The sequence below is a fragment of the Drosophila sulfurigaster genome, chromosome 2R, assembly GCF_023558435.1.
Source record: "Drosophila sulfurigaster albostrigata strain 15112-1811.04 chromosome 2R, ASM2355843v2, whole genome shotgun sequence".
Classification (NCBI taxonomy): Eukaryota; Metazoa; Arthropoda; class Insecta; order Diptera; family Drosophilidae; genus Drosophila; species Drosophila sulfurigaster.
Window position 1 is genome coordinate 35,497,818 of NC_084882.1, and position 22,976 is coordinate 35,520,793.

General features: G+C 42.2%; 4 protein-coding genes across 4 annotated transcripts; 1 reads left to right on the plus strand and 3 right to left on the minus strand.

Moving 5' to 3' along the window:
* Nucleotides 1-941: 941 nt before the first annotated feature.
* Nucleotides 942-15,154, minus strand: LOC133836049 (uncharacterized). The gene is made up of 4 exons (XM_062266332.1): nucleotides 14,783-15,154; nucleotides 14,129-14,626; nucleotides 3,512-5,877; nucleotides 942-3,449 (listed from the first exon to the last, which is right to left on the minus strand). The coding sequence occupies exons 3-4, from the start codon at nucleotides 5,849-5,851 to the stop codon at nucleotides 1,365-1,367; spliced, it is 4,425 nt and encodes a 1,474-aa protein (XP_062122316.1). The 5' UTR covers nucleotides 5,852-5,877; nucleotides 14,129-14,626; nucleotides 14,783-15,154; the 3' UTR covers nucleotides 942-1,364.
* Nucleotides 15,155-15,523: 369 nt separating this feature from the next.
* On the minus strand, nucleotides 15,524-16,518 carry LOC133836052 (coiled-coil domain-containing protein 124). Its single transcript, XM_062266335.1, has 2 exons — nucleotides 15,959-16,518; nucleotides 15,524-15,899 (listed from the first exon to the last, which is right to left on the minus strand). The coding sequence occupies exons 1-2, from the start codon at nucleotides 16,414-16,416 to the stop codon at nucleotides 15,716-15,718; spliced, it is 642 nt and encodes a 213-aa protein (XP_062122319.1). The 5' UTR covers nucleotides 16,417-16,518; the 3' UTR covers nucleotides 15,524-15,715.
* A 229-nt stretch (nucleotides 16,519-16,747) lies between these two features.
* On the plus strand, nucleotides 16,748-17,938 carry LOC133836050 (pre-mRNA-splicing factor 18). Its single transcript, XM_062266333.1, has one exon. It carries the CDS (start codon nucleotides 16,833-16,835, stop codon nucleotides 17,886-17,888), a length of 1,056 nt encoding a protein of 351 aa, XP_062122317.1. The 5' UTR covers nucleotides 16,748-16,832; the 3' UTR covers nucleotides 17,889-17,938.
* A 65-nt stretch (nucleotides 17,939-18,003) lies between these two features.
* LOC133836051 (pyrroline-5-carboxylate reductase 2) lies at nucleotides 18,004-22,377 on the minus strand. The gene is made up of 2 exons (XM_062266334.1): nucleotides 21,556-22,377; nucleotides 18,004-18,179 (listed from the first exon to the last, which is right to left on the minus strand). The coding sequence occupies exons 1-2, from the start codon at nucleotides 22,332-22,334 to the stop codon at nucleotides 18,116-18,118; spliced, it is 843 nt and encodes a 280-aa protein (XP_062122318.1). The 5' UTR covers nucleotides 22,335-22,377; the 3' UTR covers nucleotides 18,004-18,115.
* Between the last annotated feature and the right edge of the window lie 599 nt (nucleotides 22,378-22,976).

Here is a 22,976-nt window from a genome sequence, read left to right on the forward strand (position 1 = left end):
ATACCCGCTACCCATAGGGTAGAAGGGTATTATAACTTTGTGCCGGCAGGAAATGTATGTAACAGGTAGAAGGAGGCATCTCCGACCCTATAAAGTATATATATTCTTGATCAGCGTCAACAGCTGAGACGATATAGCCATGTCCGTCTGTCCGTCTGTCCGTCCGTCCGTCCGTCCGTATGAACACCTAGATCTCAGAGACTATAAGAGATAGAGCTATAATTTTTTTTCGACAGCATTTGTTATGTTTGCACGCAGATCAAGTTTGTTTCAAATTTTTGCCACGCCCACTTCCGCCCCCGCAAATCAAAAAAATCGAATAACAAGTGTAATTTTAAAGCTAGAGCTACGAATTTTGGTATATACAATAACTACTGTAATAGTTATGATTCCTGAAAATTTGGTTGCGATCAGATAAAAATTGTGGAAGTTATTAAGGAAATACTTTTGTATGGGAAAAACGCCTACTTACTAGGGGTCTGAGTTGCTTTGGCCGACAATCTGGCACATTGCGACGTTTATGGTATATTTTGAATGGTGTACTATATCGATATACCAAATATACCATTTGGTATATTTTTAGTATTTTTTTTAGTATTTTCGGTATATTTTGAAAATGATACCGCAATATTTTGCCTTTATTCAAAATGGGTAGCGGGTATCTCACAGTCGAGCACACTCGACTGTAACTTTCTTACTTGTTTATATTGTTGAGACTCCTATTTCATGAGTCAAATATGAAGAGAAATATTTAGAAAGATTTATAATGACACAAGTTAATATGAACAACACAATTGTCTACTCAGTATAAATTGAGCTAAGGCAACAGTGGCTTCTTTATAAGCCAGCAAACCTCAAGAGTTCACAGCAACGACTTCTGCAGGTTGGTCAACACCAACAGTGGCGTCCCAAAAAGTGAATACAACTTAATTGGATTATTTTTACATACTTTTACCAGATAAATGGTTAATTTATTTAAGTATTCGTCTATTGTGTAAGTTTGTTTGCATAATAAATAAATAAATAATATTAATGTTTACTGTGGGCATAGTACATACGATGCATTATTATGTATGTTATATGTATTTAAGAGGTTTGTACGTAGATCTGAATACACAAACGACGATTCGGGAGTCCAATAAGAAATCGAATGCAACAGATGTGTGTATTTCAAATTGGACTCGCAAAAGTCGTGAATTGTTGGTAAAAGTCCATTCATTGTTGGCTAGCATCTAGCGTGACTTAAGTTACTGTCAGTAAGTAAAAAAGCTCTGTGTGTGTGTGTGAAAATTTGCAATAAATACAATACGATACGATAAAGTACAAACTAAAATTCGACTAAGCATAATACGAGTAAAATTCGCTTAGCTGCGCATACTACGCGGTCCCATTCTGGCCACATTCCTCGGCCCCGACGGAGCTCGTTGCTCCTTTGTGACTGTCTTTACTGCTTCGGCTTTCCTTGCGCCATCCTCGTAGTCGTCATCTTCACCGAAGAGCAACGCTGCCAGGCTCGTTTCAAAGCTGGACTTCTTAGTTGGAGCGCTGCTCGGTGCATTCGATGTGCTTGACGTCGTCGTCGTCGTCGTTGTGCTGGCCAATTTGGTGGTCTGCGGCACATTTGTAGTGCTTGTGGTGGAGGATGAAGTGCGACTGTTGTCAACAGTTGTTGATTGCACCGAACTCGAACTCGAACTGGAGCTAGAGGAAGTGATGACTCCCGTGCTTAAGATCTGCGCTGTCTGCGGTTGTTGTGCAGCTGTGAGAGCCAAAGCCAAGGGCTTCTTTTGCTCATCGCTCTGATCGTTGGACTCGTCTTTGTTTACCAAATAGTCTGGTGGATAGATGGGCTTGAAACCGCCCTGCAGCTGTGGCTGGAAGCTGTCCAATTCAAAGTGCTTTTCCGTTGTAAAGTCCGTGGAATTGCTGGCTTCCTGCACCTCCTTCTTCTCCTCTGGCGACTGATCCACATCGGCGCGATTGATGCTGTTCTTTTCGTAGATTGAGGGATCTGCCGCTCCCGTCGAGCCACCAACAATCTTCCAGTTGCTGGGCGTGGGACTGCCCAAGTTAGGAGCTCCTCCCAGACTGGCACTCGGATAGAACGGCGCCATGAAGTTCTTCTCGTAGTTGTGACCACGCAAATCAAAATCGTTGCTCAACACTTGCTCCGTTTGCGTCTCAGCAGCAGGATGCGCTTCCTGCGGACGACGATAGGCGGCCACATTGGGTTCGGTTGGTGTATAGGCGATGGCAATGGGCGCCTCTGTGCCGCTGCTGAAGGCGCTGTTGATGATGCGCGGCGCAATCAGCACACCAGGCACTTGAGGAGCAGCCGCCGCCTGAGCGGGATGCAGTTCGGAGTAGGAGGGATCTGGCTTCTCGATTGCGTAGGGGAACTTTTGCTTGGGCAGCTGCTGCTGCTGCACTTTCGTCTGCTGTTGCAGCGATTGTGGTTTCTTGTTCTTGAGAATGGGTTCTTGGGGTTGATCGCGTATCACGGAGAAGGGAGTGTTTTGGTACTCGACAGCGGGTGCAGAGGGATCTCTAATAGCTTCGCTGGGAATCGCTTCCTCGCCGTAGATGCTGCCGGCCAGCACTTCTTGTGGATCATTGTCGGCTGTCACCTGAATCTCGCCTGCTCCGGTGTCGTCGCCGTTAACGGGTTTCTTCTGCGACTGCAGCATTTGCAGTGTGACAACCGCCTCCAGCTTGGACTCGCTCGGTGTTTGACGTTCCTTGTTCGGCGCTTGCGGTGGATCGTTGATGACCAGATCCTCCTCCTCGAAGTCATCCAGATCTCCAGGGTTTAGCTTGTAGGCCTCGGCAACAGGCGCGGGCGCATGACGTTCCACAGGATAACCGTCGACAGCGCGAGGTGGTCCACTGGGCACGTTGTTGTTGATGCCACTGCTCACATTGGGTAGACCTGGCAGATTGGGACGACGAACGTAGAGACGATCCCTCATCTGGGGCACCATGCGTTGCACGCCGTTGGGAGGCAGGCGATAGACGCGTCTGTTGATGTCGAGAGCGGGATTTGTGGGTCCGTATTCGGAAATGCGATTCATCGGGTAACGCTTCTGCATCTGTTGCTGCTGCAGCGGCTGACGACGATGAGCAAACTGTGGCGGAGTCGAGGGATTGTAGTTCAAACGAATGTTGCCTGGCTCCTGCTTCAGATTGGGATTGTGGCCATTGGAGAGCTTGGCATTCGGGCGGAATTGAGGCAGAATGTTGGGTAGATTGACATTAGGACGCGGACCAGTTGGTGCACCTCCCGTTGGGGGTTGCTGCTTGCGATCGAACTCCTTGTAGAAGGGACGCTTGCCGGGAGCAGCTTGAGACTGTTGCTGAGGAGCGTAGCGTGGTGGCGGTGGCTGCATGTCCTGCGAGGGTGCTGGCGATGGTTCCTGATTGCTCTGCGGCTGTCCGGGAGCGGGGAATGTCTGCAAGAAAAGTAAGGAATTTAGTTAAGGTGCAAGAATGAGTTTCTGCGACGAACTTTTACCAATTGCTGCTTGTGCTGATTGATGTTGAGCACCTCGTGCTGTTGAATTTGCACATTGGCGCTGCCCGCCTGCTGTTCCTCGCTGAGCTTGGGGAAGACCACGGGGTTGGCATGTTGTATTTGCTGCAGACTCAAGGGCTGTGCATGGCCATTGATGCTGGGACCAGCTGGTGGACCAGGCAACACGCCCGGCGATGACTGCTCAATGGACTCTTCGTCGTTGGCTGGGAAACGAATGTTGGTGGACACCAGCAGCTCCTGGGTGTCCTGTGGCAGCGGTGAAGCGGCAGCTGGCTTGGGAGCGGGCACAGAGCTCTGGATGAGCTGATTGTTGGATGCCGAAATGGTGTCCAGCACTTTGGGTGGTTGCTTCTTTCGCAAATTGGAGCCAATCAAAGGCAGCTGCTGGTAAGGTGTAGGTGCCTCTGGCGGCGGCTCAGGATAGCTGCCACTTGGCACGCCCACCACAGTGGCATCGGTGGTCTGCTGGAACTTGGAGTTCGACTGCACACTGGGCATCTGTTGCTGGCTGCTCGGGGGCGTTGGCTTGGCGGGGAAGGGACGCTTAATGTTGGCAATGTCCTCGTTGATCACCTGTCCGTATTGCACGCCAGCTGTGTCCTTGCTGAAGAGTGGTTCCTTCTCCACATTTCCGTGTCCCACCTGCTGCTGACTGCCTAGAACAAACGAGGCGGATTGCTGACCGGGTGAGATGACCACGTTGTTGATCTGGCCGGGCATCGGACGATACTGCATCATGTTCGGTTGCTGCACTTGATACGAGACGTACTCGTTGCCATAGTTCTCCAGGCTTCCCGAGATGAGCTGCGGCTCAGCTGGGTGCTGGCTGGGGTTGGCACGTTGAGGAGGTTGTTGAGGAGGTTGTGGAGGCTGTGGTTGCTGCGGCTGCTGTTGATGCTGCTGCTGCAAATGTTGTGGGTACTGTGGTTGCATGGCAAATGGCGAAGGCTGTGAAGGCGCTATGGGTTCAATCAGATTGCCTTGGGCATCGAAGCCTTGATTCTGCTGATAGTTGTTGGCCACGGCAACTTCCTCCTCAGCCAAGCTGTTGAAGATGTCGCTCAGAGTCAACGCTGGCTTGGCAGGTGGCTGCAAATGAAGCTCCTCTTGCTGCTGTTGTTGATGTAGCTGTTGTTGATGTTGCTGCTGTTGTTGCTGTTGGTGTTGATGTTGCTGCTGTAGCTGTTGCTGTTGTTGTTGCTCTTGCTCCAGTTCCTGCTTGTTAATCTTCTGTCCCAGTGTGTGATAGACATCCGCGGGTTCCAGCTGCGGCACTCTGTTGCCTTCAATTCTTGGCGTTGTTGAGGTAATGGACTCCTCTGTGAACACCACAGGCGCCGTCGTGCTCGAAGTGTATCTCTTGGTCGTGGTTGCAGGTTCTGTGGGGAAGATGGCAGCTTGTGGCGTTGGATGATGCGTGGTGAACTTGACATCGCTGCTGCTTAGCGTTGGCTTAGTCAACTTTGTGGGAATTGTGGTTGTTGTTGTTGTGGTGCTGGTGGCTGCTGTGGTGCTGGGACTCGTCTTCTTGAAGGGCACAAACTTCTTGCGCGTCGTCTGTTGACGTGGCGTCGGTGGCACTGCCGTTGTGGCTGCCACAGTTGGCGCCGTGCGTCGCGTGGTTGTCGTGTAACGCACTGTAGTTGTGCTTGGCGTGGTGCTCGTAGTTGTTGTTGTGGTGCTTCTCGTGGTGCTTGGCGTTGTCCGTGGCGTCGTTGCTCTCGTTGAACTGCTGCTGAAGTAACCCGCCTCGGTGGGTGTCACCGCAGTCAGCTTTGTGGTTGTCACGGGCAAATAGTTGTCGTTGTGTCCGCTGTACCTGGGTGGTGCAGTCACCGTGACGGGAGCAGCCACCGAGGTGGGTTTCTTGTTGGTCACGTAGTTCTTGTTGCTGCCCTGATACTTCAGATTCGCATAAGAACTCGACACCAGGGGATAGACGAACTTCGACGAGGAATACTTCACGGGCAGATTGAGAAAGTCGTGTATGTTGGGACTCGAGCCGCCATTCAACACAATCTTCTCCTTGGAGTTGAGCACCTCGTTTACCTCGGGCTCAATGCCAGCCGGCTTCTTGGCTGTGAAGTCCAGTTGCCCAGAGATGGGATCTTGGCGTGCGTAGTAAGGTTTGCCATCGTTGAAGATCTGATTGGGCAGCACGTAGCTGGTGGAGATGACATCATCCTCCCCCGAGACATCCGCATTGCGTGCCTCCAGCGGCAGCAAAGCTGAGGCTGTCTCGTCCAATGACTGCGCAGCGAGGGCAAGAGAGAAGCCCAGCAGCAAGAGCAGCCCGGCGAAAGGGAAACTTGCTCTCATGTTGAACTACAGATGATTTCGAATAGCTGTAAAGGTGAGAGAAATTCATTAGTGAAAAGTGTACAGATATGTTTATTAATTCATTGTTATCTTTGTGCTATTCATAACCAATAATTTTACAGCTCATTTAATTATAACTCAATTTAACTGTAAACACTCTACTGGAATCTGCAAAAATGGTAACACTTTTCTATTATAAAATATTCAAATCTATAGGCCAAAAGGACACAGCTCTATTTTTATTTCCGCTGCCCATATTTTCGTATGGGGGAAAATCGCCTATTTACTACTGGTATTAGTTGTTTTGGCTGACAATTTGGTATATTCTGCACTCTATGGTATATTTTAAATGTATGACTTTACGAATTATCAATATCAATAAGTATTTTTGTGGTATGTTAATTTGAGGTATTTCAACATTTTGTTTTGGCTGACAATTTGGTATATTCTGCACGCTATGGTATATTTTAAATGTATGACTATATCAATTATCAATATCAATAAGTATTGTTGTGGTATGTTAATTTGATGTATTTCAACATTTTTGGCTGAATATTAATTTGGTATATTTTAGGAATAATATTGATTAATAATACCGCACTGCTTAATAACCAAAATCTGCTAGAAACCTATATGACTTCTTTGCATTTACACTTCTAACTTTTATGTGTTGGCTTTAACAACTGTTTGCTGACACCTGCTGGTCGTTTTTCTGGTCTTCATTCTTAGCCAATTCCCAGTGGCATCCCCGTTGTTGCACACATACTTTTGTGCAGCACTGTCTAACAGTCAACTCTCGCTGCAATGTCGTTGTTGACTTTGCTGTTTGTTTTGTTTGGATTTGTTGCGAGTTGACGCCTCTTTTTTTTGCTGCTGTTGCTGCCGTTGCGATTACAACTTGCGACTTGGCATTGAGACTTTTGTTGTGTTGACTTGCAACTCAGCAACTCGGCAACTGCAACTAGATCTCGCCACATTTGGTGCTGGCACTTACGCAGGTTGCAGGTTGCTGGTTGCCGATGCGCCGATACACGATTCACGATTGACGACGATTGGCATGCTTTGCTTTTCAAATGAAGCGAGGAGAAAAACACCAAACAGCAAGCAAATAAAAGGAAAAGTGAAAATTTGCCAAATGCTGTGCGCTAAGTTTAGACTTGGCTAATTTATACCCTGTATTCGAAACGAGGGGAAATGTTGAAATTGAAGTCAGAATGCTTTGAGCAACACTTTCTTACTCACTGTAATGCAATAAAAGTTTGCTCTAGTTTTAGGGTCTTATCAGCAGTTATCAATCAATTGAGCGTAGTTATTGTGTTGCAGTTAATGTTGCGGCAATTAATCGAAATCTGCTCTCAAAAGCTATAACAACAATAAAGCATAAAAAACACAATTGTGGCAAAACAATTGGCAATGCCACAAGCAATGCCACATGACTCTGCATGGCCATTAAGACGACGACGAGTTTTATTGCTGTCTTCGGATCGCATCGCATCGCATTTTGCTTTCAAGTGAGTGCAAGTGCTGTTGTTGCTGTTGTGGTTGTTGTTGTTGCTGGAGGTACCAATCAACTTTCATTTAAATTGTCAAACGAATTATCAATTATTCTTAAAGACCGTTTCGCTCTTGGCATACTCGTAATTGGGTTTTTGCTTTTTCCTTTTCTTTTCTTCTCGACTCGTTACTTTAATCGAAATCAGAAATGCAGCCACAACAACCACAACAGCAACAACAACAACAAGAGGGAAGCATCTATCCACATGCCAAAGCTATACGTATTTGCATTGCGAATAACTCACAAAATTGACAGATGCCAACAACAACAACAACCACTTTGCGCTGGTTATCTGGGTAAATGGGTCATAATTTAGGAAACTTGTTTAACTTTGTAATGCACGCCACTACGCACAAGCATCAATGATGATGCTGTCGACAACGCCTTGACTTTGGCTTCGTTTTTTTATCAGTATGCTAAATAACACTAATAAAAGCGAAGATGACACATCAAAAATATACCCTGTATCATATGTATAAATAACTACAGTTTTGAATGTCTAAGTAAAATGAAAACAAATGTGGTCTACTGTGAGACACCCGCTACACAATTTAAATAAAATATACCGAAAAAATACTAAAATGTGACGAATGCTTTTTTTCGGTATATAGATATACTGTTATATCTAAAATATACACGCAACCCATTTTAAATAAAATATACTGAATATACTGAAAGCTATATTTGGTATATCGGTATACTATGATAGTTAAAAACACTCGTTACCCATGTTTTACTGTTATATCTAAAATATACTCGCAACCCATTTTAAATAAAATATACCAAAAATACTGAAATATACCGAAAGCTATATTTGGTATATCGATATGCTGCTATATTTAAAATTCACTCGCTAGCAATTTTGAATAAAATATACAAAAATAATGAAATATACCGAAGGCTACATTTGGTATATCAATATATATTCATATACTTAAAATACACCCGCTACCCATTTTGAATAAAATATACAAAAATACTGAAATATACCGAAATATATATTTGGTATATCGATATACTGATATATTCAAAATGTACCATAGTGTCCAAAATATACTAAATTATATCGACATACCATAGAGTACAAAATATACAAGATTCAAAATTGCTTCTAAAATTTTTTGTTATCTTTAATCACCCATCTACCCCATTGCGTAACTACAGGGTATGCAAAGAACCGTTTTTATTTTATACACAAACACGAAAAACCTGTCAATAGCATCAACACCACTCAGCACAGCACACAACACACAGTCAACACGAGTAGATTTCTGCATTTTCACAGCTGTAGGGTGTAAATCAAAAGACTTAAGGCACAGACTTGCAGTGCAATTGTTGCAGCTTTCAATGTGGAAATACCATTTAAACACTCTGTCTTTATAGCCTCCGCAATGGCATTTTACACCCACAATAGGAATAAACAGTTTTCTGCTAGTGGCAAACGAAAGACTTAAGGCACAAACTTGTTGCAGAAGTACAGAGGAGAAGTATGCCACGAACACATTCCTTATCATTTGCTTCCTACATCGACAACATTGTGTTAGAGTGTGTGTGTGTGTTTGCAATCTGTCAATAGCGCAGCACATTTTGTGTTTTATAGGCAACAACACGAAAGACTTAAGACACAAACTTGAGCCCAACTACATTCCATCAGGTATCGTATATAGGCAGATCAAGTTGTCAAGAGCTGTTGTCAGGGCAGCAAACGAAAGACTCAAGACACAAACTTTACATTGATTCTTGCAATTAATATCAAAGTACAACTGCGTTGCTTAATTTAAGCATTTGGGTCGCTGTGCTAATTGTTAAAAATTATTATTCAATATAAGCCATCGATAGTGTCACTTCGTCTGTCTCTCTCTGTCTGTGTTTGTCCAGTTATGGAAGAAGACGTGTGTAGAAAGTGCTAATTTAATTAAATTTAAATATTTTCGGAGAGTTATGGACGCGCTTCGTTCGGTACGCAGAAGCATGTGGCCAAAAGTTTAACGAACTGTGGCCAAGCATTGACCCACTTCTAGCTGGGACTCTCGACGATCGATGATATCGAACTACAGCGATGATTATGTTGTCTCTGCGCATTTAAATGAAATGAAAACTTTTGCTACAATTTCACATTATTGCATAATATCGCTCTGGGGGGGGAAACAGACTTGAGTTGAGTAGAGTAATTAAAACTTTCCTTTTGACACCAAGCACAATTAACAGCAGCAGAATCAAGATTTTCCGATTTGTAATGCGCTGCAATTATCATGACTTGGCACAAAGTCTTCATTCGAGTCTACGAAACTTGAAAGCCAAAACGTAATAACGAAAATTTTTTGGCTTTATTGTTAATGATTGTTGAGTCAGTTTTAAATCTGAAAAGTAGCCAAGAGGCAGAGAGAGGGAGAGGGAGAGGCGCCTCTCAACTTTAAACTGTCGCCAGTAAGCTGATTCATCAGGCGGGGCAGCTCAACTCCACTCTCGGCTACCACTTTTCTACATTTCTTTCAACGGCATTGGCTGCAGCTGCACAACTTTCACTTTTGACAGCCAAAAATTTCTCGCTCAACTTCTGACGGCGACGTCGACTGCGACTGCGACAGAGGCAGCGACGCACACACACATGCTGAGGAGGCAGTTCAAAGAGAGAAATATTTATGGTTTAACGACTTTATGCTCAACTTTAACCACAAAACACACAACACAGCAACAACAACAACAACAACAGCAGGCAACCACACAAAGTAGCCGCATCGCCAGCAAAGTGGCGAAACCAGAATGGTAAGTAACGAAAAAACAGAAATAAAACAGAAACTGTAATGAAAATCAGTGAAATTAGTTTTGTTCTTCGTGAGATCTACAGCTGATGTGCCGCGCTTCTGTTGGCATCTAATCTCGCTTTATTTGGATTCAGCATGAGCTCAGGTCAAAAGCCCAGCGAGCCGACTCTACTTTGGTTTATACCAAATTCAAATTTCAAAGTTGACCTGATTAACGGGCAACAACAAGTACGGCGCCGAGTGCTCAATGAACAAACAGTCTCTTGGCTTTAGGCCAGGCTCAGATACTTTTCATCGCCTTCTTCTTGAATGGAATGTGGATGTGGACAACTCTCTACTTACAACTGGCGTCGCAATCGCTGAAACTATGAAAACCGGCTAACGAATTGTCACAACATTTTATCCTACACTTTTTTTCAGCATTTCAGTCAGCATTTAAATGCGATAACTTATTTGGGGAAGCGGAAGATTAGAGCATGACTGATTAAAGTTGCGAGTATAGAAAGCATAATGCTTGATCAACGCATCAATTATGCTTCAAATGAGTGATTAAACTAAACTCTCTGACTTTTACTTTGTAGAGAATTGTCAAGCTAAGAGTTTTTCACTCTATTTTTATATAAAGAAGTGCATTAGAATTTCATTTCTTGTTTGCCTTTAGTCAATAATAAATTAATTATCATTTCATTTCATTTTTGTCTTTACTCAATGTTAAATAAATAAATTGAATTTCATTCTATTTCGACTTTGTGTTTACTCTATTTTAAATAGAGAAATTCACTAACAAACAATTTTACATTAAATTCAATTCACAATTGAAGCTAAAAATCCATACAATAATATAAAATAAATGGCAGCAACTATTTACATGTCTAAATTGAATATTATTTAATATAATTTTGATTTTTACTCTAATTCAAATAAATAAGTCCGCTAACAAATAAATTTACATAAAATTCAACTCACAATTCAACCAAAATTCCCATCAAATGAAATAAAATAAATAACCTAACTATTTGCATTTCTTTCTATTAGTTTTGTGACTAATCGCCCCATTTAAGGCATTACCCAATGCTTAATAAATAATCATAAATCACTTTCCTTGTTTCCATATTATATGAAATACCATCTTACTCATTTGTGAGAAAGTGTTTTGAGTGTGCTGTGCTTCTAGAGAAGAAGAGCCACTCACCCACGCTGTAAACTCACACTTTTGCTCAACTTCAAATCTCTATTTGATTTCTTTCTCTGTCTCTGTCTTGGCTTGCGCCAATTATGTTCTGCTACTTAAGCATCAGTTATGGAATTTGCATGTATTATTATTATTGAGAAGAAACAACAAGAGAAAAAAAGATCAAATCTTGTAAACAGAAAGCCAAATGAAACAGCAACGAAAACAATGCCAAAATTTCACTTTTTAAGGTGCGTAATCGGCTTGAGTTTCGACTGCGGCTGCGACTTTGGTTTTGGCTTCGGCCTCAAATGTGGCCATTCATATATTTGCATAAAGACAGTCGGACAAATGTCTGTACATGAGGATGATCTTTATGGCTGGCTTGTGGTCGATGTTGCGGTTGCCTCAAAGGCAAGTTTTAGCAAGCAAGCAGTTGTTGGGAAAGCAAATGTAAATCACAATTTGACCCAACAGCAAAACAGCTGTATGAAAATCATTTTCGGTTTTCATTTAGATCAAAGAAAGTAACGGTCACTATAATTCCGATTCCAATTCCAATTCCGACGCCAAATGAAAATTCATTTACATTCAGTAATGCATAACCCCATTAACTAAATCCGGCAAACACTTCGAGTGCGTGCTTCAAATTTTTAGTTTAATTTTGTACTAAAGAAATGGTGAAATTGTTACTACTACTATGCTATATAACGGTTATAGCGATTGTCGTTTGTTGTTGTCTAAAGAAAAGTTCATGTCGCTGCTCATAATTAGTTGGCGAAACAGAAATTGTGCAGTACTTAGTATAATGATGGTCAATCGTCTTCCCAGACAACCAACCGCCAACCACCAACGAAACGAAATGAAACGAAATAAAAGTCTTTAAGTTAAATAAAAAAGCGCCACTCGACAAATGGCTAATGACTGTTTCTGTTTGGCTGTTCACATTTCGTTGTAAACAAAATTACACGTACACGACACGCGCAAATAAAAAATGAAAGTGCTATCTGTGTGTGTGTGTGTGTGTGTGTTTGTGTCTGTGTGCGGCTGCCGCAGAGACTGACACTGACACTGAGGTGCCACTCACAGGTGGCAAGGATATAATATGGTTCATGTCACGGCTATTTAAAGTGAATTCACTCGAAACAAATTGGACAACAAAAAAGCTACAACTTGTTTTTCTCGAAAATGAATGAAATTACAGTTGTTTCTACTGTTGGAGTATTCAAGTGTGTTTAATATCTTTGAAAAGATCCATAAATTATTAAATTTGAACTTCATTTCCCTGCACTTTATATTGAAAGAAAAGTTAATCAACAATTTCTTCAAAAGTTCCACAAATTTCGACTGTTTTCGATAAAGTAGGAGAAATGAGATGACGAATTCACAATACTAACAAAATCATTTAGTAGTTGTTTCTTCACACATTAAAGTGTATTCATCTCTGCTTTCAACATATTTGAATATTTCCAGAAATACTCATAAATAGTTGCTGAAATCTGTTTAAATTTTTCGTTCACTCCACTTCATATTAAATTAATTTCAGCTGCTCAACAATTTCTAGCAAAATTCCTCAAATTTCGACTGCTCTGGAAAAGTGAGATGAATCATTCATGATACCACCCAAAAAAAAAAAAAAAACACAGCTAGGCCAACAAGCTTGCCGCATGCCACTCGCCAAGTTGCAGCTTGCTGCTTGCCACTTGCGGCATGTGCAGCTTGTTTATGGTCACTTGACTTTTTGGCGCAGAAGCTGAAGCAGAAGCAGCTCAACTTGTGCCATAGAATCGCAGTCGCAATCGCGATTGCAATTGATTTGAGTGCGTCCATGCGTGGCATGGAGAATAAAATGGGTCGCTTAACAGTTTGGCTTAAAGTATTAAAATTGCCCTCGATTGGGCGGCCTGAATTTACCGCAGGCGCATTACTTCATTTGCTTCGTCTGCTAATCAATTATACAACAGTCATATGCAACATCTTTGTGTGGCGTGCCACAGACTGCTTCAGACTATAGACTGCCCCTTAGCAAGTATTAAATAATTAAACATAAACGAAACACGCGATCAGCGGCTTTCTTCAACTCCAATATGAGATTTAGGAAACAAAAAAATAAATAAATCTCTTTCAGATTCATTAAGATCACGTCTATGTGCAACTGGAGCATCTGTAAATCTGGGTCAATCGCGTAAGTTTAAGCAAAAAGTTAACTAATGTGTGTAAATGAAACGAATACAATCAAACGCTCATCATCTAGATGAAAAAAAAGTTCTTCAAATATGTGTCAACAAAGCAAGCAAAAAGGTTGCAATCAACGTAATCAACAACAAAAAGCGACGACAAGCTTGACAAATAAAACAAATAAACATCTTGCAAGCGTATTACACAGACTAGCAGATACCCTTTGCCTTGGAATGTTCAAAATATACGAGACGTATATACACATATTGAAAATATGCCAAACGCATCCTTTAAGGGCAAAGCTCTATTTGCATACATGGCCACACTACGTCATCTGTCGCTCTCCTTGCACTCGCACAATTCCAGCACTACGTGCCGTTATGCGTGGTGCTTTATGGAATACCAATTGGAAATTACAGGCATTTCCAATTTGCCAAACTGTTAGTTTCTCTAATTGTTACATATCCAAATAAATTTGCCTCTATTTATAGTTTCGTCTCCTTTGCGCACGTTTATGTTTTGATGATTGACCGATGCGAGCGATCAGTTTAATTGATTAATTCGGCGCACAACAAAAAAGTGCGCACACAGCGAGAGGGCACAATTACCGTTCGTTTTTGCGATTTCCGATGGCAACGGCGTACAAAATCAAATTTATTTTCCTTCCACGTCTCTCTCACTCGCTCCGTTCGTTCGCTCGTTCGTTCGTTTGCCAGGCACTTTTCTTTTTCTTTTTTTAGTTGAACTCGACACACTCAACTCAACTCTTCAACACTTATACAGTTAACAACAATAAATTCCAATATTGTATTTCTTCTATTGGTTTTTAGCGTTTTACATTTCTCTTGCACGTCTTCGTATTTTAAAACTTCCACACACACTTTGCACTCTTGGCTGCTTTCTGCGACGACGCGTCTGCTGCTGTTAACGGTCTCGCACTGAATGAAGAATGAAGCGGCGATGCGTCTGAAGAAATTTTTTATTAAAAAGAAAGCACAGTCAACGGCGAACTGCTTGGCCAGTGCTGCCCAATAAGCTTTTTCCCGTCAGATGTTGTTCAACAACGGCAGACACTTAAAAATAGTGTGGCTTTATCTCTTTCTTTGCTATGCAAAAGAGGAATTCTAGTTGGAAGGTGCCCAAAATACGAAATATAAAATCTAATTGCTCTCGTATCTGCATTTTATGGAAAACATATAGGACTTGATAATAGATAATGACAACTAAATTTGGCGCTTTTTTCTAGCTATAGCTTTTTTTACCTTGAATTGCTAGCAGCACTGCGGGTAGCTGGATGACTTGGGCGCCAGCTGCGTCTGCGCTGTTAACAGTCAGCACTGTTAACTGACTCTTGCTGTTAATGTTAAGCCAAGATGTGTTCCACATGTGGAACATAAGCAACGGTTATGATTTGGAATTTATTGGGTGTCAAAGTGAAAAGAATGGCACGTTAAGATTTGAATAAATTATGAATGGTTCAATTTAAGAGGAAAACTTCTCGTTTTGCGGGATATCTTAAAGCCAAATATTGTTCTCCCTGAATATTACATATTCCTATTCATACATAATTATATTTACTTGGGAGTTGAATGATTTTTATCAGCTCAGTTTAGACAGTGAAAGCGGAAGCAGCACAATCAAAATATTTAACGAGCAGACAATCAAATAAAATACAATCACATTTGATTACAAAGCCCACGCAAGGCGAGCAAAGCAACCGGAACTAGATCAGGCCAAAAAAAAAGGCAAGCATTGGCTATTTTTTGAATTTCGGGGGAAAGAAAAAAAGTCGACAATTACATCGAAGATGTGGTGGCCAAGTACCATGAAGGTGGTTTCAGATTGCAGATTTCAGCTTTCGTTTGCTCTATTGCATAACGAATTGGTTGGTAACTGTTTTGTTAAATTGGCAAAATATATAAATGGCACGTAAGTCTTTAAGCCAACAATTTCTACATACACAATGAGCAACAATTGATGCATTAACAATACGCTTTATACGATCATCTTAAATAAATAAAAGTCGGCAAATTTATTGCGCACGCCTTAAAGGAGAATTCTAATCGTAAAGTATAATTATTTTGTATCTGCATCGAGCAGGAATCTCAAAGGACTGCTCTGCAGTTTCTAATGGGAGACTTCCCACGTCGACCGCTCGATGTCTGATAAATTCACAAGTTGTGTATGGAGGGAATTTAGCGTGCCTGGTTGAAGGGATTGTCGGGTGACTTGTTCCACTCCTTCATGAGCATTTGCTTCCACTGGGACATACGCAGCGAAGGATTCTCGGCCTTGATACGAGGCAGATTATTGGATTCAAAGGTTTTGTATGCGGCTCGCATGCGTTTTTCGGGATGCTTATCATCATCATCGTTGACACTAAAAACACATTCACATTATTCATACAATCTATATGGAATTCTACTCCTGGCACTCACCTGAGCACGGCCAGCGCCTCGTCCACATTGGTGGCCACATCAGTGTCAGCCAGCGAGCGATTCAAGTTCTCCTCTAGCGTCGTGTGCTGCACAACAACACGAGTTGGCGGCGGTTTGTTGGCCTCGTTGATGGCATCCATCACCCGCTGTTTCTTCTCCATCTCCTCAAGAATCTGCTGTCGATTGATCTTCGCCAGTGGCTGCTTACGCTGCGTATTAATGGAGTTGGTCTCCTGGTCGAGCAGCGCTTTCGATTCCGCTTTGCGACGCGCTGCTTCAGCTTTTTTTCGCTCTTCTTCTTCGCGTCGTTGCTGCTTCTTGGCCAAGTTCTTGTCATCGTCCTGCCACAGGCGATCTTCTGCCTCACGTGCATTGCGCTCCTGTATTGCCTTCTTAGTCGCATCCTTGCGGTCGCGTGCCTCGGCGGCCTTGGAGTTAATTCCCATTTTCTTTGGCATTGCGAATTCACCGTTTGCTGTTGTGTTTGCCAAAAGTACGATTCTTCTTCTTCCTGACGATGGATGGCAGAATTTTGACAAACATATGTTCCAGACAGAGTGTGGCCGCAGCTCGATTTCAAAATAAATCTGATACAATTACTACAATTGATACACTCGATTAGTTAGTAGATTGCGTTATTATTCATTTCAAATATTTAAAATATGCACTCAAAGTATCAACTTTTAAAAAATTAAAAACAAGTCTTGGTATTTTAATACCAAAACAGTTTTCTAACCGCGGTGTCACTGCCACTTTTAGTATATTGCACCAGTGTGACTCCAACAAATATTTAATATGGTAGACGTGTGGTCACACTGTTGTCTCTGCGTGCATTGTTTACGTTTTTAATTTCACATGCGTAAATAAACACAAAATGGACGTATTAAAGGCAGAAATTGCACGCAAACGCAAATTACTGGAGCAGAAGCAGCTGGTGGACGACAAAAAAAAGTATTTTCGTCGCGGCGAACTCAACGCCAAGGACACAGAGGAAGTGCTGCAGAAAGTGGGCTACAAGAAGCAGGAATCTGTTGAGGCGCCACGAGCAGAAGGCGCCTACAGTTTTGTGGCCGATGGCCAGAATATTTTACCCCGAGCCGAAGTCATTAGAAGATTGCGAGAACGCGGCGAGCCAGTGCTTTTGTTTGGTGAAACGGAGCTGGAAGCTTTCGACAGGCTGCGCATATGCGAGATTTCGCAGCCGGAGGCGAACCGTGGCTTCCGCAACGATTTCCAAGAAGCCATGGAACAGGTAGATGCCGCCTATTTGCAGGAAATGTTCGCCAATACGCCCACAGCCAAAGAAGACAAGAAGTCCGACTTCGCTGAACTGGATGAAACAATTTCGTGGGAGAGCATTCAGACAATGGCCCAGAAAATGGGACGCAACAAAGACTACGACATGGATGTAATCATAACACTGCTCACGTTTCTGCTAAAGCTATGGAACGATCAAATTGCCAACTACACTAAGCACGAAAAGATGTCCACCAAGGTGAAAATGACTCGTGTCATCTACACACAGACCAAGGAGTATGTGAAGCCGCTGTTCCGTAAGCTGAAGCATCACACGCTTCCCGAGGACATTCTGGACAGCTTGCGGGACATCTGCAAGCATCTGCTGAATCGTAATTACATCTCTGCTAGTGATGCTTATCTAGAGATGGCTATTGGTAACGCTCCCTGGCCCATTGGTGTCACCATGGTGGGTATCCATGCGAGAACAGGTCGCGAGAAGATCTTCTCCAAGAACGTGGCGCACGTGATGAACGATGAAACACAGCGCAAATATATTCAGGGACTAAAGCGCTTGATGACCAAGTGCCAGGAATACTTTCCCACAGATCCTTCAAAGTGTGTGGAGTATGTCAGCAAAAAAGGATCGCGAATAAATATATATATAGTATATGTTATCCATAAATTAAACTAAGTTCAAGAAAGCAACTGTGTGTATTTCTTTGATAGATTGATTTCTATAGATTGTATTTCCACCTGTGCTTATCGAAGACACGAACCGTTTGTAGTTTTCAAATTAAAAAGCAATGTGGATAAAGCTTCATATATATTTAGTAATATCGTTTAATGCAACACAAAATTATGGAACTGTTTCTTTTATAACTATGTATAGAGAGTCGGAATATGCGCCATGGAATCAGCTCATTTCTTGCCCAGCTCAGCTGAACGTTGCGATGACTTCTCCACGGCATTTATAAGCGTAGCTCTGAAATGAGAAGAGTAGTAAAAAGTTGTTTATTCATTTGATCAATTAGCACTCGAATTTTGGTACACACTTTAAAATTCCGTTGCATGAGAATAACTTAGAGATAATACTGGGAACTATCAGGTGCTTAGTTGCTTGGGTTCACAATTGTGGAGTATTTATTGAATATAGTATATTGTGAACGTATTGACATCAAATACTCTTTGTTTAGTAGATCTGACACTTGACTTCAGGATTCATGCTGGTGCCCAGAGCACAAAGGAACGCCTTGGAGAACTCATTAAAGTTTTCCAGAGGCCCATTTACTCGGAACTTGCCCGGTACATGTTGATCCGCAACCACTTGATAGCTTCGTGCCCCCGAATGGACATCGTTGCACCTGACCTGGGCGAAGCTGATGAAGAACAGCTGCAAGTCTGAATAGTTAAGAGTAGGTAGCATTTTCCTCTGACCGTTGAGCGGGGACTTCAGCATTCGGAGATAAGCTTCAAAGGCAATTCGCACTGCTCCGTTGTCCGCAATATTCTCCGACTGCTCATTTGATTCGGGGAGCATTCTGCCATTGTACCAATACTTGCTGTACTGTTCCTTAAAGCATTGCTGACGCTGCTCAAAGGTAACTCCAGATTGCTTATCCCACCAGTCAACTAGCTTGCCCTGGGCATCGAACTTTCTGCCACTGCTATCGAAGCCGTGGATGAGCTCGTGTGCTATGAGCGTTGCCAAGCTGCCAAATTTGATGGCATTGCTAATGTTATTAGACCACAAGTAATAGGGCTGCAGCATTGAGACCGGCACTTTGATGATGTTCTCCTGCAGCAGATAGTGTGGTGCAAAGCTGTACATTTCGGCTAATTCCGGCATTCTAGCACACGTCCCTCGTGACGGGTTCGCAGCAGCTTTAAATATGCGCAATAGATTCTCAATATAGTCATGCTGGGACAAATGAATATTTTTAAAGCATAATGAAAGATCTTCATCAGCATAGGAGTTCACTTGCAGCTTCATTGCGTTCAGTTTTTTAATGGCCAGTTGTCGGGTGTGAGCACTTATCCAGCTCATCGCTTGATTCGATTGCAATGTCAACTTGAACGTCTCTTGTAGCTCGCTCCACATGAGTTTCACATCGGCGACTATGTCGGAGCTGATGTGACGCCTATAGAACATGTTATCCAAGTTCTTGGCAAAGTATTTCCTAGTCATAAGTAGACATGTCGCCTCTCGCTCAGCTTTGGTGTCGTCAACTTTGAGCATAAAGGCTTCGGTCAGCCTATAGAAAATGTAATTGGCCACAATTCGTTTTGGAGTTCGTTGAATTACTTCATACAGATTGTATATATACTGCGGTTGCAAATCATAGGCCTCGACAATATCCTTGCCTAGAGTTATTTTGACGAGACGTTCTATATCCACAGTGGGTCCATAGAGACGCTGCATCTGAGTTATAGTTAATAATTTGGCATTCTTTTGGATGTCCAAGATTTCATCGCTTAGACCTTTTGCCAACTCCACCTCAAAGTCCAATAGTTCGTTGGCCGTCAAAAAAGCCTCATCTTTTGTGAGGTTCAGATATTTGTTGAGTTCATAGGTCATGTAATTCCGATAATTGGTACGATAGATTTCCGTGACTTTATTCACATACATGCCTCGGACCTCGAGGGGAAACTTTTGTCCAAACACATAGACCTTATTCACATTTCTGTTGACCAAATCAGCGTCAAACTGAGCGCCCAAAATGATTGTCTGGCGCAAGGTGTGAGCGATGTTCCCGATCGTTGCAATCCAATCGAATTCCGATTCTTTCCAGTTCCTTCCCTCGATAGCTGGCATTGCTCCGAACATGGCAATTATTTCCTTCAGTTTACTGCGATAGGTTTCGTCGATGTCAGTGACCCTCTTGCACGATTTGTAGAAACTCCTTACGTGCTTGTCCTCCTCCGTGTCCAATTGCTCATTCTCATTGTGAAGCATATGTTTCACATTGCGATCGCGACTTTCACCCAATTGCTCAAAGATTCCGGTGCTCACTTTTTTGTAGGCCGGATAAAGACGTCCCCAATTACCACAGGCGAATTCGTAGAAATCAGCACAAGGATCCATCTGCTTGTTCATGATGCTGGCCATTTCAGCCATCGCATCCTTCTGAAGTCTCCCTGGCTTCTCTGCTACCGATCTATAACGTGCCAGTTGCACTGACAGCAGCAGCAGAAGCGTTAAGCGGTATATTACACGACTCATTTGATGGAAAATTGTGCCCGCAAGATTCCATATAGTTGTTACAAATTGAAAGCGTTGCTTATGACTGAGTCTCATTCCCCATAAAGAGCATATTTATATAGTAGTAGGTACTATAATATCGCCAGATCTAAATCGTATTTGACAGGCTGAAGAAGAAGTCAGATTTATGAATGTGCAGCCAAGTCTAATGCAATAAAAACTGCCTTTGTGCTTATAATTTGTTTACGGAAAATAAAATATTCCTATTAATAGTTTTATGAGTAACTTTCAGGTTTTATTTTATATCCGATTTCAATCAAAAGGAGGGTAAATCATCCTGTTGAGATATTTTTGGGTATTACTACTAACAAGTAAGAAAGTTACAGTCGAGTGTGAGGACTGTGAGCCAAAACCTATATTATTTATTCGAGGAAAGGCCATATTGGGTATTATTTTCAATATTACCGAAGATACTAATCAATTACCAAATCCCCAATTATAATAGGTATAACTATATAAACACCATTCAAAATATACCATGAGCTTTAACAATTACATTATAAATTTGATCAATAGTCTTTGAGATCTTTATGGGTGTTAAAAAAAGCAGACGAACTTAGCTTCATAGTTTCGGGTATTGAAAGTGAACAAAAGTATATGGGTATAATAACTGACTGTAGTGCGACCAGCTTTTCAGTTACAAAACTCGCATATTCTGAAACAATTTTAAAATAAGTACGCTTGTTATTTCTATAGCTCTAGATTAGTACTTTAATTAGAGCTAAGAATGGTTTTGGAATTTTCTTTCTGTTTTGTTTTCTGTTCTGATAAATGCAAAAATTAACAAATTCGTACAAATTCTCAAAACCAAAAATCCAGAATTTATATACGGACGGATCGGACAGAAACAGAATAAGTTACTAAAATCAATCTTAGCTCTAAAAATAGTGCTAATCCGAAGCTTTAGAATAACCTTCACTTAATTTTAAAATTGTTTTAGTTTATGTTTTTTTTTGTCTCTGTAAAGCTGTTCGCACGCGACATTTGCCAGAGAATTACCCATATGTACTTTACTACTAAATTAAAACACACTTCTACCCTCCATTTAACGGGTATAGAAATATTCATAGTTATTTTTAGTTAATCAATTAGCACCCACCTGAGATTGCCCTTCTCGAGCTCGTGCACTCCCACAATGGTGGAGCCGCCCGGCGAGCAAACTTCATCGCGCAGCACAGCCGGATGCTTGCCGGTGAGTAGCACTGTCTTGGCAGCTCCCAGGAGTGTTTGTGCCGCGAATTGGATGGCCATCTGGCGAGGAACTCCTTGTTTAACACCGCCATCGGCCAGAGCCTCAATCATGGTGTAGACAAAGGCAGGTCCACAGCCAGCAATGCCAGTGACAGCGTCGATCATCGTCTCGGGCACTTGTTGGGCCAACCCAAGGGAGTTGAGCATGAGATGCACCTTCTCCAGATCGTGGTGCAGCACATGAGAGTTGCCACAGTAGACGGTGCAACCCTCGCCCACCTGCATCGATGTGTTGGGCATACTGCGTATCATCTTCAGACTCGCGCTGTCCATAAAAGCAAACTTCTCCTCCAGCGTGGCCAGCGTTGTTCCCGCGAGCACCGAGACAAACAGTTTGCTGGCATCCTTGGCAGAAGGAACGTGTTTGTATTTGAGCTGTGTGGTGCAAGGTGCCAGCATATGGGGCTTAACACAAATGAAGATAATGTCAGTGTGTTCGAGCACCTCGCAATTGTCGTCTGTTGTCACTGCTCCCAATTCTCGCCAGCGCGAGAGATTCTCGAGGTGAGGGCCAGAGGCCAACACCTGGCTGGGCTTCACGATGCCACCGCGGATGAGGCCCGAGCCAATGGAGAAGGCCATGTTGCCGCCTCCAATGAAACCAATGCGCTCATCCAATTTTGCCATATCACTTCGCCGGGTTTGCACAACAACTGACTGAGCGAAAAGTTCACTTATCGATTGCAGTAGCAGAAGAGTGTGACCAGAGATACCAAATCAATAAATACATCGAAACTTATTGAACGACGTAAGCGCGAAAGCCGTTACGTTTGAATTGAAAGCGAAATGATAATCATTTAATTTGATTTAAATTGTTAATAATTGATTAATAGTGGTTAATTTGAATATGAGAAATTACCATTACGGTTTTCGCATATATTATTATTAAAAAGACAATACATACTCACCTATTAAGTAAGTAAATAAAAACATTGCTTTGTATTTTAGCACATAATATAGTTTTGATATAGCTCAGTTATATGCAAAAATTCATACTATGCGTATTTATTTATACTATGTTTAAAATAGATTTGTGTGTTTACAAAAATATGTGTATGTACACTACATAAGCCAAGGCATTTCAGTTCAAGGATACACTTTGTCTATGGCTATCTATCAACTGATCCAAAGAGCACACTGCTTGTTTCTAACATATTTGTTATTTGTTTTAAATTAAAATGTATTTAGCTCGTACTACCATCTCATTCACTTAAAGGAAACTAATGACTGCAGTTGCTGGATGCTTATGTTGTATGTACAAAAGAAGTA

Excerpts from the sequence above, each read along its gene's own strand:
- LOC133836049 (XM_062266332.1), bottom strand. The coding sequence starts at position 5,851 with ATGAGAGCAAGTTTCCCTTTCGCCGGGCTGCTCTTGCTGCTGGGCTTC. Across the intron at positions 3,450-3,511 it reads ATCAGCACAAGCAGCAATTG|ACATTCCCCGCTCCCGGACA; the intron begins GTAAAAGTTCGT and ends CTTTTCTTGCAG.
- LOC133836052 (XM_062266335.1), bottom strand. The coding sequence starts at position 16,416 with ATGCCAAAGAAAATGGGAATTAACTCCAAGGCCGCCGAGGCACGCGAC. Across the intron at positions 15,900-15,958 it reads GAGGCGCTGGCCGTGCTCAG|TGTCAACGATGATGATGATA; the intron begins GTGAGTGCCAGG and ends ATGTGTTTTTAG.
- LOC133836050 (XM_062266333.1), top strand. The coding sequence starts at position 16,833 with ATGGACGTATTAAAGGCAGAAATTGCACGCAAACGCAAATTACTGGAG.
- LOC133836051 (XM_062266334.1), bottom strand. The coding sequence starts at position 22,334 with ATGGCAAAATTGGATGAGCGCATTGGTTTCATTGGAGGCGGCAACATG. Across the intron at positions 18,180-21,555 it reads CTCGAGAAGGGCAATCTCAG|AGCTACGCTTATAAATGCCG; the intron begins GTGGGTGCTAAT and ends TTCTCATTTCAG.